The sequence below is a fragment of the Enhydra lutris genome, unplaced genomic scaffold, assembly GCF_002288905.1.
Source record: "Enhydra lutris kenyoni isolate GAN:26980312 unplaced genomic scaffold, ASM228890v2 scaffoldscaffold55, whole genome shotgun sequence".
Taxonomy (NCBI): Eukaryota; Metazoa; Chordata; class Mammalia; order Carnivora; family Mustelidae; genus Enhydra; species Enhydra lutris.
Window position 1 is genome coordinate 5276876 of NW_019154139.1, and position 14561 is coordinate 5291436.

The 14561-nt window shown below is 52.3% G+C and overlaps 1 protein-coding gene across 1 annotated transcript in view; it reads left to right on the forward strand.

Annotated features, from left to right (window-relative positions):
• The first annotated feature begins 5156 nt into the window (after positions 1-5156).
• Positions 5157-14561, forward strand: part of LOC111157640 (sulfotransferase family 4A member 1) — a 31909-nt gene continuing 22504 nt past the window's right edge. Inside the window, exon 1 of the mRNA XM_022519234.1 lies at positions 5157-5332. Coding sequence (XP_022374942.1) covers positions 5164-5332 — 169 coding nt within the window. The 5' untranslated portion in view covers positions 5157-5163. The remainder of the gene's footprint in view (positions 5333-14561) is intronic.

Sequence of the window (14561 nt, forward strand, 5' to 3'; positions counted from 1 at the left end):
TGAGCTTCAGAGATGAGCTTCAGAGATGTCAAGTGTCTTGTCCCAGGTCCCACAATTAGTCAGTGGTGGGGTTAGCATTCAAACCCAGATCAGGTTCCTTTCTGTCTGAACACTAGAATGCTCAGTGGAAATACTGAAGAGTCCTCTGCAGGGATTCTGATGTAACTGATCTTGATCTAGATATCTATCCGGGCAGGAGTATGGTTGGAGCCTCTATTTCCTGGGCACTGGTGTCCTCAGGGGCCACTGTGTGAGTGTGAATACCTGCCTGAACCAGCAGTCTGTGCCTCAGACTTGCTTACTGTCGTCTGTGCCAAGCAGGCTGGTATGTATGAATCTGAGGCTGGGGTCATGTGATGCTGGTGGGGTGACCTCTTCCCCAGCCAGCACTCTGTGCCTTCAGACTTGGTTATTGTCATCTGTGCCAAGCAGGCTGGTATGTACTAAATTGAGGCTGGGATCACGTGATGCTGGTGGGGTGACCTCTGTCCCAGCACTAAATCTTGGCTACACCAGGCATCCCCAGGGAGATACCTCAACCTCTCTGAACTTTAAATACCACCTCCAAAGTCTGATCTTGTATATTAACCAAGTATTCAGTGATGTTAAGGAACATGCATTATTTTTTCGCTGTGTTAATATATTGGGAGTCTGTGTTTTGAAGAGTTTTTGTCTTTTAGAGATATTTTATAGATCTATAGTGAAATACTTATGAATGAAATAATACATGAGATTTGCTTCAAAATAATCTTGACTGAGAGCTGATGAAACATGGATTGGTAACAATTGAAACTGAGTGATGAGTTCACAGAAGTTCACATAACTATTTTCTCTAATTTTGTATACATTTGACATTTCTGTAATAAACGAGTACTTAACATTAAAAATTGGATAGCACATGCAGATGGAAAATATACATCAAAACAGAACATAAAACTAGCAAAACCGGGGTGCCTGGGTGCCTCAGTGGGTTAAAGCCTCTGCCTTAGGCTCAGGTCATGATCCCAGCGTCCTGGGATGGAGCCCCGCATCAGGCTCTCTGCTCCAAGGGGAGCCTACTTCCTCCTCTCTTCTCTGCCTGCCTCTCTGCCTACTTGTGATCTCTGTCTGTCAAATAAATAAATAAAATCTTAAAAAAAAAAACCAAGACAAAACAAAAAACAAAACTAACAAAACTTGGGCCTCGGGGAGTCATGGCTATCGGAGTCCCTGATGTGAAATCGGGAGGGCAGTAGGATCTGGTGCACTGTGAGCATTCAGCACCACGGACAGCAACCCACAGCCGCTTCCCTCTGCCTCGACAGCCTTAGGGATCGGAGACAGAGAACTTCTGCATCCAACTTTGTGGGAGAGGTCTGTTCAGGACAAAAGGTTATCCAGTCTCTTACACACCTCCAGAGATGGGGCCTTCACTACCCATGGGGTAGACCGGGCCTTGGTGGACAGTTTGGGCTCCTAAGAAATTTCTGTTTTCTGCTCCTTAAGGATATCTTTGTCAAAAATCAATCATGTATGTGTGTGTCTATTTCTGGGCTTTCCATCCTGTTCCATTTATCTATATGTCCGTGCTTATGCCAATCCCATACTGTCTTGATTTATAGCCTTATGGTAAAAAGCCTTGTAGTAAGTCTTGAAATCAGCTTCCAAATTCACTATTCATTTTCAAGGTTGTTTTAAGTATTCTAGGTTCTTTGTTTTCCCATAGAGATTTTAGAACCAACTTGTTAATTTGTACAAGAGAGGCCATTGGAATTTTGCCTGGGACTGTACAGACTCTACAGATGAATCTGAGGAGAATGGGAGTCTTAAAAGTCTGTTTATTTATTTGACAGAGAGAGATAGAGACAGCAAGAGAGGGAACACAAGCAGAGGGAAACGGAAAGGAAGAAGCAGACTTCACGCCGAGCAAGAAACCTGATGTGGGGCTTGATCCCAGGACCCTGGGATCATGACCTGAGCTGGAGGCAGATGCTTAACGACTGAGCCACACAGGTGTCTCAGAATGGGTGTCTTAACAATGTTGAGACTCCCAACCCATGAACAGGGTATATGTCTTCATTTCTTTAGGTTCTCCTTAATTTCTCTCATCAATGTCTTGTAGCTTTCGTCATACAAATTTCGCACATATTTTCTTAAATATATTTCTAAGTCATTTAATGTCTTCTGATGCTACTGCAAATTATATTTTTAAAATTTCAATTTTTAAAATTTCAATTTCCAATTGTTTTTGGTAGTATGTAGAAATAGAATTGTTTTTTGCTTTTTGACCTTGTATCCTGCTATCTCAATAAACTCATTAATCCTAATAGCTTTTTGGGTAGAATCCTCAAGGTTAGCTATTTTAAAGGTTTTTTTTCAGATTTTTACTCTTAAAAAATCTGAACCCATAGAGAAGTTTCAAGTAATATAACCGAAGTAGGCATAATAACACTGTGTCTCCCCAACTGTGTCCCCCACTGTGTCCACACACTAATCCCCAGAACCCATGAATATGTTTTGTTACATGTCAAAGGGAATTAAAGTTGCAGATGGAATTACAGGTGCTAGTTCGCTGACCTTAATATAGATTATCCTGGATTGTTGAGTGGGCCCAAGGTAATTACAAGGGTCCTTAAAAGTGGAAGAGGGACACAAAAGAAGAGTCAATGTCAGAGTAATATAATGTGAGCAAGACTAGACCTACCATTACTGGCTTTGAAGATGGAGAAAGGGGCCACAAGCCAAGGAGTGCGGTGGCCTCTAGAGGCTAGAAAAGGCAAAACAATGAATCCATCCCTAGAGTCTCCAGAAAGAAACTCCTGGATTTTAGCATAGTGACACTCTCATTAGATGTCTGGCCTACAGAACAATAAGGTAATAAACTTTTGTCTTAAGTCACTGAGTTTGTGGTAATTTGTTACAGCAGTAATAGAAAACTAGCAAAACAATGAACTTATGCTATCACCAACATGCACACACATATGTGTATGTGTACTTTTTTATTGCTATGTAGTAAGTATTTTCATTGTGTGGGTATATCACAATTTATTCATTCTACCACTGATAGACATTTGAGCTGTTTCCTTTTTTTTTTTTTAAAGATTTTATTTGTTTGTCAGAGAGAGAAAGAGATAGAACAAGCAGGGGGAGCGGCAGGGAGAGGGAGAAGCAGGCTTCTTACTGAGCAGGGAGTCAGACATGTGGCTCGATCCCAGGACCCTGAGCCGAAGGCAGACACTTAACTGACTGAGCCACCAAGGTGTCCCAAGCTATTTCCTATTTTTTGTCTAATATGTACAGAGTTTTTCTAATTAGGCCTTTCAGTCTAGCCCCCGTGTCCTTTTGACCTATCCTATCATTTTTTAACACTTTATTTTTTGGCCAAGAAGATGCTTTAGACTCGTTTTGTACTTTTTCTTTTTTCCTCCAGCCCTGGAATTGGCCTTGTTTCCCTGCCTCCCCTCCCCCACCCCAAGAGAGTCTGGTTTCTTTTGGTGGGGAAGTATTTAGGACCAAAGATCTGGACACTTGGTGTGCCTCGTTATTCCTGGAATACTAGTATCTAAAAGCCTTTTCAGCAAAGATAAATAGGGATTTCTTTTTTATTTATTTATTTTTTAAAAGATTTTATTTATTTATTAGACAGACAGATCACAAGTAGGAAGAGGCAGGCAGAGAGAGAGGAAGGGAAGCAGGCTCCCCACCGAGCAGAGAGCCCGATGCGAGGCTCGATCCCAGGACCCAGGGTTCATGACCTGAGCCGAAGGCAGAGGCTTTAATCCACTGAGCTACCCAGGCGCCCCGATAAATAGGGATTTAAAAAATTAGTAAATTCATGTCAGTACCTCAGATTCCAATCCAAAACCTTCTCCCTTGACTTCTCCGGTAGTAAGAGCCCTCATCTGAAACATCAGGCAATCGTTCTTTCATTTGCTCATTTTCTCCAGCCTTTGGCTAGCTATCTGTGTCGTTATCTAATCCTTAATGTCTCTGGTGCTTGGATTGTCCTCTTCCGTTTGGATAAAGACACCCACAAGCCTCCAGAGCCAAGGTTAATTCCTCTTTCCTCCTTCTGCCCACTGTGTACACATGGCCCGTGCCCCCCGCTCACGCGTGTGTGTGTCTATGCAAGTACATCATTCCAGAGCAAGAGAGAGAGGGAGTAGGTCCTGCCCACCTGCCTTGCTCAGGATTCTTGCTGGTACAGTCGTCTCTGCGTCCTCCCAGCTATAGTGCCTAGGCGTAGAGATTATCATTCCCTTTCCGCAGTGGAGGACATCTAGACTCAGAGAATTAGACCGGGACCCCACTGTTCTCATCTTTGTGTTCCCCCAGCTCCAAGCACGTGGTAGGTGCTTAGTACACGTTTGCTGAGTGAATGACTGGATGGACTAAAACCCCTTTAGAAATCATTTGTTCTCAAATTGCAGAATGAAAAAAAAAAGTGTCTTATTAAATGCAGATTTGGAGGCGCTATCCCGACCGAGTCTGTCTCTTGAGGTCCGGGGTTGGCCCTGGAACCTGCAGTTAACAGCCTCCCCACTTCCGCCCGCGGGATTATTACGAAGCGTGTTATTCGTAGCACCCATCACCACCTGAGATTATCTCGGTTACTGACGAATGTAAGCTCCAGGAGAGCCGGGCTTTTGCCTGCTGTAGCTCGGGAACCTGGGCCAGTGCCTGGTACGGATCAGAGGGTCCCTAAATATCTGTTAGATGAACCTTGAAGGTCACTTCTCGCGGGAGCGCTAGTGAGCCTGCAGAGCACTCGCGGAACGACGGCGTCCGCGGGTGGATGAATGAACGCGCGGCGGCGGGGGATGCGGACTGTGGGCGCGAAGGAGGCGGCGGCCAGGGGTCGGGTCCACCGCAGGACCGGTAAACTGCGGCTCCGTGCGGAGCAGGCCCGGCCCGGAGGCCCCGCGACGTCACGTCTGCGGAGGGCAGCCGGCGCGCGGCGGGCGGGGCCATGACGTCATACCGCGGAGCGCAGGCAGGGCGGGGCGCGGGCCGGGCGGCGCCGTGACGTCACGCCTGCGGAGCGCTGCGCGGCTGCTGGGGCGGCGGGCTCGGGCGCGGGCGCGGGCGCGTGCGGGGTGCGGGCGCGGGCGCGGGGTGCGGGCGCGGGCGCGGGGCGGGCCGGGAGCGGGCGGCGCGGCTCCGGGGCCGGGCGGCGGCGGCGGCATGGCGGAGAGCGAGGCCGAGACCCCCAGCACCCCGGGCGAGTTCGAGAGCAAGTACTTCGAGTTCCACGGCGTGCGGCTGCCGCCCTTCTGCCGCGGGAAGATGGAGGAGATCGCCAACTTCCCGGTGCGGCCCAGCGACGTGTGGATCGTCACCTACCCCAAGTCCGGTGAGCCCCGCGCAGACCCCGCCCGCCCGGCTCTGCGGCGCGCCGGCGCCAGGGGCTTCCCGTCGGGGGCTGGGGGAGGGGACGGAACATCACCGGGCGGGGTGGGGGTGGGGGTGTGGGTGGGGGGTCGCCGGCATTTGGGGAAACCAAGGCCGGAGACCTTCCGAGGTGGGCCCGGCTGTCCACGGCTGGACTGGACAGTGTGTCCTGGGGATGGAGCCTGTTAGGCCGGAGCTTCCAGGACAGGCCCAGGGCCGCTGGCTACCCCTCCCTGCAGCCCCTCCCGTTACCCAGCTGGCTGTGTGACCTTGGGCAGTCACTTAACCTCTCTGTTCCTGGGCCAGTTTCAGCTTTTGATGAGTGCAAAGTCTTGGTGATCGTTTGGGAAGGGGGCTAAAACGGGCATCAGGGCGTCCCTCATTTTCTGCGTGGGCACAGGGTGGGGGATGGGATCAGCCATGCATGCCCGGTGTTCCCTTGTTTCAGGGCCGGCCCCCATCACTCAGGTAGCTTCAGGCAGGACCCAGGGCATTCATATTTCCCAGCATTAACTGACCTCATACTCATGATAGTCATGTAAGGTGGAGATGGCCATCTTCACTTTACAGTCTGGGCAGTGAGGCTCAGAGAGGGGCAGTGGTTTGCCCAAGGTCACACAGCTGATAACTGGCAGAGCTGGGATTTAAAGCCAGGCTGGTCTGCCCAGGACTTGATGTACGAGATCATCATGTGGTGTCTCTTCTGAGGTTTGCAGGGGAAAGAGGCCGCTTCCCTGTTCTTGGAGAACACCTGAGGGTTTCCCTTGTTGCCACTGTGTTGGAGAAGGAGGGAGACACTTGGATCCAGACTGGGCACTGTGTCTGTAACTGGTCTAGACAGTGGCCAGCCTGGAGGTCATGTTGGCTCAGCGACAGTGCAGCTTGCTGGAAGAGCTGATTGCCAAGGTCTCCCAGCTGTTGGAGGGTCCTAGACTCCTGAGGGGTAGGCCTGATCCTCTGAGGAAGGCTGAGGATGGGGCCTCAGCGGCAGGTGGGACGCGTGTTGGTGGGGGAGGGGAGCTTGAAGAAGTCTGAAGGTGCTGCCAGGCTGTCCTTGGGAAGGGGGAAAGGGAGGAGATGCACACAGGACGCTTGCCGTGGTGAGGGGCTTTCCCTCTGCAGCAGCCACACAGCCCCATGGGTATGGGGGACTCAGCCTTTTTCCTTCAGAGCCATAGATCTCATACAGCTGAGACCCCCAGCTGGGTGTGGGATTGTGCTTTGGACCCACGTTAAAAGTGAGAGCAATCAAGACTAAAGATCATCTCATGTCAGTTTAGGACAGGGTTTGCCTCCAAATGAATTGTGAAAAACTTGGTTTGGGGAGAGCTTTAGGATTTTTGAATTGCAGATGAGGGGTTCTGCTTCATGTACCTTCCTCCATTTTATGAAGTTAAGAAGCTGGTGGGGGAGGAGGCACGGGCCAGAAGCCTCACTTGGAAAGCTGTGTACTTGGGGCTCGTGGGGCTGCTTTAGAGGGACCCTCCATTGGGGACCCTGGCGTGGTTCTGCAGGGACCTTTCTGGGCACCTCGATGAGGAATGAGGTGTTAGTTTAAGAGGGTTTTCTAGAGGACCCAAGCTCAGATCTGGTTGGTAACTTGCATCTTTCAAAGACAGATGAAAGCACACTCTGAACTTTTTATTAAGAATAAACAGGGCTCTTTCCCTTGGTGACAGAAAACCCAGTGGTGGCCTTGGGACCCTCGTGCCTTGTGTGAGATCCCTGCAAGAACCCTAGAGAGCCACCTCTTTAAAGCTTAAAAAAAATTCCCAGCGGCCCTTATGGCCTTTCCAGGCTCTTATCAGTGCCTCTGAAGGCTTTTGTTCTCCCCACCCCACTGTTCCTCAAGTTTGTTATGTGAAATGAGCAAGGGGGTGGAACATTGGTCTCCAAAGTCTGTCATGAAGATTCTTTCAATCAGAGAAAAGGGCCCTGGAAGTCATTGCCAGTGGCCTCTGCCGGCAGGAACGGCCAGTTCCAGTAAGCCGTTGCCCTTGGGCATGGCTGAGCCTTGGTTTTTCTGCCATGAAATTGACAGCTTAAGATGGCACAGGTGTTGAGGTGGCCCCAGCCCTTGCGTCTTAGGGGCCATTTTCTTGAGCCCAGGCCGACTGCGGCTCAGGAGGGACCCGGAATGCTTTAGGAATAGGTGAGCAGCCACTTACGGAATCCCGCAGGCCAAGTACTCTGCCCCGCTTTGGAGCTGTGGTTTCCGCAGGGGCAGGGGATGTGATGCGCGAGCACCCTCGCTGGGCAGTGATGCGCGAGCACCCCCTGCCCGTGCCAGCTTCACGGCGACCGTGGGAAGGGGTCCTGTCATTAGTGCTGGCCTTCCCTCCCAGCTGTGCCCACACGCTTTTCTGTGTGCTGGGACTGCAGAGCGAAGTCCCGCCTGCTGCCTGCCCTCAGTGAGCTCACCATCTGCTGGGGGCGTGGTGCCAGGATCCGGACAAGTAGTCAGGGCCAGCAGAGGCCCCAGAGGGAAACCGCAGGCCCCTCGCATTTCCAGTGGAATGACCTTGCAAGTGGTCAGAGCTGGAAGGGCTTGTAGAGCCCCTTGTCCTCTCCCCACTACCCTGCTGATGGGGAACAGGGGTTCACGGGGCTGGAGTGTCTCTCGTGGTAATTAGATCCTGTTTTTTCCCCCAACGCTCCACTATGCTCTAGAAGGATTTTCTTTGTTTCTGACATTTCAGCTCAGGGGACAGGTCAGGACTACACTGCCCACTCTAGGAGCCTCTGGTTACATGTGATTTTTTTAAATTCAGTGAGTCGAGATGAAATATAAGTCAAAATTCAGTTCCTCAGTAGCACTCAGGTGCTCAGCAGCCACATGTGGCCGTGGCTGTCATGTTGGACTACAGGCACGTTGGGGACTTCCATCGTGGCTGGAAGTTCTCGGGGATGGCACCCGTTCAGACTGGGAACCCACTGTGCCTTCTGGGGACGACTGTTGTCTTTATCTCCATCCTGGTGTATCATCATTTGTTCTTATAGCCTCTTTGATCCAAGGTGGTCGTAGTGTTAAATTGGCTCGTCTGTGGGAAGGTCTCGGGACTGTCTGGCTGGGTGATGGGCATCACCGCTGGTGTTTTTGCCAGCAGGTTCCTGGTCCCCAAAGTCACGGACCATCAGCTTGGGATATGCTCCTTGCCTGGGCCAGAGCTCCCGCCTCCTGATGTTATTTTCCTTTCCCACCCTGAACGGCATCCACGCTCTCCCATCACTGGTTAGGAGGGAAGAAGTGAATCACTGCTGAGGGGTGAGAGCCCCTGGGTCCTGGCCCTGTCCCCGTCCCCGGGTGACCTCGGTTTGCCCGTGAAACATGAGGGGCTTGGACCTGATGGACTGCCTTGAGTCTTAATTGTTAAGACAGCCTGGGGTGGGGGAGGCTAGAGGGAGATCCTCGGGTCCCAGGCAAGGTGGATGACTTCCTTTTCTTTATACATGCATGTCACCGTGCTTAGGAGAGGCCGGTTGGGGAGTGTTGCGAATGTGGTGACACTCTCCTCAAGGAAAGGGGGTGACATTAGGAAGCCAGGCTCCTGAGGCTGAAAGCTAATTGACAGGGTCAGGTCAGGGGCCCGCGAAGGAGGATCACTGGAGCACTGCATGGAGGAGGTGGCCTGGGACCTTGATATGAGCCAGGGTGGGATTACAGATTTCAGCCCCAATCCCAGTGTCTGCCTCTCTCGAGCCTCAGAACAACCCTGTGTTCTTGTGGTTGTTTCCATTTTGTAGATCGATACAGGTCCAGTGAGGGGAGTGGGGGAAGGGGTGGACCCAGCATCTGAGGGGGCAATTTTTACTTGTAGATGGTGGCAATGAACAAGCCCTAGCCCAGTGGGAGGAGAGATGGGGGGATGGGCACCCGCATTTGCCCAGCACCTGTTGGGGCCAGGTGGGTCCCAGGTGTTTACGTGCGGCATCTTGTTTCCTTTTCCCACCGCCTGGGGAGGAGGCTGTTCATGGCCTCAGCGCGCGGACCAGGAAGCGGGCTAGGAGATGTTGAGGGGGGACTAGTGCTTTCGAGCACAGCACAGCGGCAGGTGGCCCGCATCCCAGAAGGGAGGGCAGAGGTTTGAAGGTGTGATGGGAGCTCTCCTTCTGGAGTCGCTGTGCCGTTCCTCTTCCTTTCCCCCCTTCCCTTTCTGTCCTCCTTCCCCTGCTCCTTCCCTTTGCTCTCATCCCGACTGTCTGCACATAATCCAGGGGTCTTGGGATCGGGGAATAGGGTGGCATGTCCAGGCTCCTGGATTGGCAGGGGAGACCCCGTTCCTTACCACCACAGGGGCTTGGAGGAGAAAGCCTGAAGACACCGTCCCCAGGGCTCTGGAGAGCAAAGGAGCAGGGGCCTCTGGGAGGAGTGTCTTCTGACCCCAGCAGACTGGGAGGAGATCCTGGTGACGCCCCCAGCGCCAGGGTCCTGTCTTGATTCCTTATTTCTCCTTGACAGGGACAACTTCTGCCTCTCCTCTGCACACACCTTGTGATCCGTATCCACTGCTCTGCCCCCTCCCAGTCCCCACTGCTGGGGAACCAGGGCTCCCAGGGCCTGGGGATTTCTGGGAAAAGCAGTAATTAGATCCTTTTTTCCCCTCCAGCCCTCCACTGCTAAGAGTTTTTTCGAGTTTCTGGCATTTTCGCTCAGGTGACAGGTTAGGACTGTGCTGCCCACTTCAGTAGCCGCTGGCCACATGTGGCTTTTTAAATTGGATGAGTTGAGATGAAATGCAAGTAGGAATCCATTCCTCAGTAGCATTTGCTGCTACTCGGGTGCTCAGGAGCCACGTGTGGCCTGTGGCTGTCCTATTGGGCTGCACCTGGTAAGCTCTCAGACCCCCCCCAGCTCTAGCCGTGGGCTTCTTCCTCCCTCACCTGGAACATGCGTGGCCTCCCCTCTTAGTTTACCTCTTCCTCGGCAGCTGAAAGGACCTCTTAGAAGCGAATCCAGCCTTGGTCGCTCCCTCATTAGACCTCTTTATTGCCTCTTCTTTGCATTGAACTCCGTAGCCTGACCTGGGGCCTGGGACCTGCACTGTGCTTCCTCCGTACTTGCGGCCGCAGGAACCGGTGGAACACGCCCGGTTCTTTCTTTCTTGCCTTTGCTCCTGGTGTACCCTTCCCGCCCCCTCCTTCTCCTCCTTCCTCTCCCCTCTGATTACCTGATGAGTTCTTCTCATCTTTAAGATGCTGCTCATCCCTTAAGTATGGGACCAGCCGTCCAGCCTCCCCGGGTCCCCGTCCTGGTACTGTTCAGCCGTGTCACCCGGTCGTCTTCTGGCTTACGTAGTTTCTGTGGACGAATTGGCTGTAATTCTTTGTTCCTTTGTGGAGTGGGTCTTTTCTCTTCAGAGCACCTTCAGGATTTTCTCTTTGTCTTTGATTTTCTGCACATTGAACACGATGTGTCCAGGTGTCTGGTTTTTTTTTTTTTTTTCTTGATTATCCTGCTTGGGGTTGTCTGAGCCTCTTGGATCTGTGGTTTGTTGCCTTTCATTATTTTTTTTAACATTTTAAAATTTAAGTCCAACTAATTAACATATAGTGTATTACTGGTTTCAGAGGTACAGGCCTGTGATTTATCCATTTTATATAACACCCAGTGCTCATTACATCACGTGTCCTTAATGCCCGTCCCCCAGCCACCCTGTCCCTCCACCCCACTCCCCTCCAGCAACCCTGTTTGTTTCCCCCGATTAAGAGTCTGTAATGGTTTGTCTCCCTCTCTGGTTTCATCTTGTTTTATTTTTTCCTCTCTTCCCCTTAGATCCTCTGTTTTGTTTCTTAAATTCCATGTATCAGTGGGATCATATGATAATTGCCTTTCATTATTTTGGAAAGAGTCTCAGTTATTAGCTCCTCAAATATCTACAGTCCTGCTCTCTCTCCTTCTGAGATTCTGGTTACATATGTGTGAGATCAGTATTGTCCTACAGCTCTTGGATACTCTGGTTTTTTTTTTTTCACTCTTTCTCTATGTGATTCTGCTTGGGAAATTTCTGTTGACTATTCAGTTATTCGGGTCAACTGATTTTTTCCTCCATGTCAGAGCTACAAAGTCAGGTCTGTGAGACATTCAGAAGCATTCCACATTCCTGTTTCTGTGACTTAATTTTTCCTCTACCATTTCCACTTCCAGTTTCCATGTTGCTGCCTAAATATCCTGTCTGTTCAAGCATGTTGTCCACATTTTCCATGAAATCCTTTAACATACTAAACAGACTTATTTTAAATTCTCTCAAGTCTGATTCTGTTGATTGATTTGTCTCTTGACCTGTGACAGTTCCTTTTTCTGGCCTTTTATTAATGAGTAGTCCTTTCTGATCGAAAGCTGGACATAGTGGACTGACTTTGGAGGTGGAGGTCAGTTGTATTTATGCTTGGAAGTGGGCCTGCCTTTTTTTGCCAAGCCATTAGCTTGGAGGTGGAGTCAGTGTGGTATGCATTGGGCTCTATTTGGGGTTTGGGGTTGCTCTGGTCGCGTGAAGGACCGACCACCCGACCACTTGTTTTACTTCCGGTCACACCGCCCTGTGCTTAGCATGGGCTGCCCTTCTGGAGCGTCTTTCCTCATTGGTCCTGACCCACACATGCTTGTCCCCACACCCTTGTCCCTCCCCCAGGGGTGGACTGTTGTTACTTGTGACTCTGATTTGCTGGCTTAGAGAGGAAGGGTTTCGGGGGGGCCCACCCCTCGGGGATTTCTGCCTTTTGGCTGCCCTGCAGCTTCGGCTCTCTGACGCGCTTGGACTCGGGTGAGGAGCCTGTGGCTCCAGCCTTTGCTCGCTCACGTGGGAGCCGCGCTCCTCCAGCTCCCTGCATCCCGGGGAAGCGGCGCTGCTTCCTCGTCTCTCGACGGTCAGATGAGGCAGGGGGCAAGCCTACAGCTTCTGGAATGTCGGACAGGGAGCTGCGTGGCACGATGCTCTGTTGTTGATAGGGAGCGAGGACCCAGCACAGGCTTCCAGGGTGCATTAAGGCAAGCAGAGGGGCTGTTGGGAGGTGGAAACGTCCCCAAGGTGCGCTCTGCTTGGGTCTTGGGGAGCCTGGAGCAGGGGTCAGAGTGGGGAAGTGAGGCGGGAGGGGGTCTCAGGAGGTGAGGGAGGAGGTGGTCGCAGGAGTGGTGCCCTTGTGGGTCCTGGGGCTCTCTGCCTGCTGGGGCCTCCAGATGGTGTGGAAGTGCCCCGGGGGCTCCCTTGGGGGGGCGGGAGGGCGGTGCTCAGCGGCCAGCTCCTGTCCCTCAGTGGGAGAGGGTGTTGCGTGCGCTGGCTCCTAGCCCTTTGCAGCCTCCTCCAGGGGCTGAGTGAGAGGCAGGCACAGCACTTGCAGGTGACGTCCAGGGTGGCTGGGCACTGAGAGGGTCTGCTGGAGGAGGGGCGGGTTACAGACACCCAGGCCCAAGTCTCGGTTTGGGGCGAAGCCCTCACCCTTTCTGTGTCCTGCTCTTTGAAGTGGGGGTGATGGGCTCCGTTTCGCTGGGCGGTGGGGAGGATGGCACGTGGTATTGTGCCTGTAGCGCCCTGCGGGGACCTCGTACCTTGTTAGCCCTTGTTTCACTTGTCCCCTCTTTCATGCCCACTCCACCTGAACATTCTGTGCTTGTTGCCGTGTAAGAGCCCACCTGGACTCGGTGCCTTAAACCAGACTAATACTGTAGCCTAGTGTCTGCTGTCCCTGACCTTGGCTAACCCTCTCACCCCGGGGGGGGGGGTTCTGTGGGTCAAGTGGAGGCTTCGGACAGGGCTGTGCAGCCCTCCTCCAGGTGACGCTTCTCCCAGCGCTGGGACCTGCAGGCCAGCCAGGGAACGGCCTCTCCCGGGGCCGGTGGAAGCACAAAAGAGCAAGCAGAGTTCTGGGGCTTTGCGCCCTGCATTGGCCCTGGCAAGTGGCCTGTTTGTGCCCAGTGTCACAGAGCGAGGTGCTGCCTGCTTACAGCGCAGAATGTGGACAGGACACGGTGGAGGCGGGGGGCCCTGCTGCTGTGCCCAGATGCTTTTCTAGCTCGAAGCCCAGGAGAGTGTCATGCTTGGAACCTGAGGGGTGGAGGTGTGCCGGCCATGTCTGGCCCCCCAGACTTGGCAGGAAGAGTGAGGCTGGGCATCTGGGCCCCAGATTCGAGGGGATTCCTCTGCCAGGGACTGTGGCCACCTGGCTGTCTGAGGGCTGCGCGTGCTGCGGCCACTTGACGTCATCTCTGTGGGAGGTGGTAGTGCTGCTCAGCCGCCAAGTCTGTCACCCCTTGGTGTCCAGCAGGGGCCAGATACTAGCATGGGGGCTCTGTGGGCCTAGAGGCCAAGTTCCCACAGTGGTTGGGGAGGTCCCAGCCTCTTTCTCCCTCCGCCTCACCCTTGTTCCATCCCCAACTGTGGGGGCTCAGGGTTAGAGCTGAAGCCTGCAAGTGAGAACACATGGCTCCAGGCCTTGGTGTGCTGCCCACTCGCTGTGTGAGCTTTGGGGTCTGTGTGTGTGTGTGTGTGTGGTTTGTGTGCATATGTATGTTGTGTGTCTGTGTGTTATTTGCATGTGTGTGGTATGTATAAATGCGTGTGTGTCATGTATGTGGTAGTGTGTATGAATGTGTAGTGTGTGTGGTGTTTATCATGTGTTGGTGTGTGTGTGTTATTTGTTATATGTGTGGTGTGTATGAATGTGTCTAGTTTGTGGTGTGTGTGTCGTGTATGTATATGGTGTGTGTGTGGTGCGTACGAGTGTGTGTGGTACGTATGAATGTACGTGGTGTGTGTGTCATGTGTATGAGTGTGTTTGGGGTTTATGTGTGTGTGGTGTGTGTTTTTACAGGTGTATGGTGTGTATGAGTGTGTAGTGTGTATGTGTCGTGTGGTGTGTATGAGTGTGTGTGTATTAATGTGCCATATGTATGTGTGTGGGTGTGTCATGTATGCATGTGGTGTGTATGTGTGTGTGAGTGTGGTGTATTGTGTGAATGTGTGTGTGTGAATATGATATGTGTATGAATGTGTATGTCATGTGTAGGTGTGGTGTGTATGAGTGTGGTGTGTGTGTGTGTGGCACGTGGGAGGAACCGCTTGGTTTTGGATCAGAGTTTAGGGTTCTGGGTTCATGGCTGCTGGTGTCTATGGCCTGGGGCGGTTCATCTCTGAGCTGGTTCTTGGTGTGTGAAGTCTGATGATGGTGGCCACCTAGGGGCTGGTGACAGTCGAATG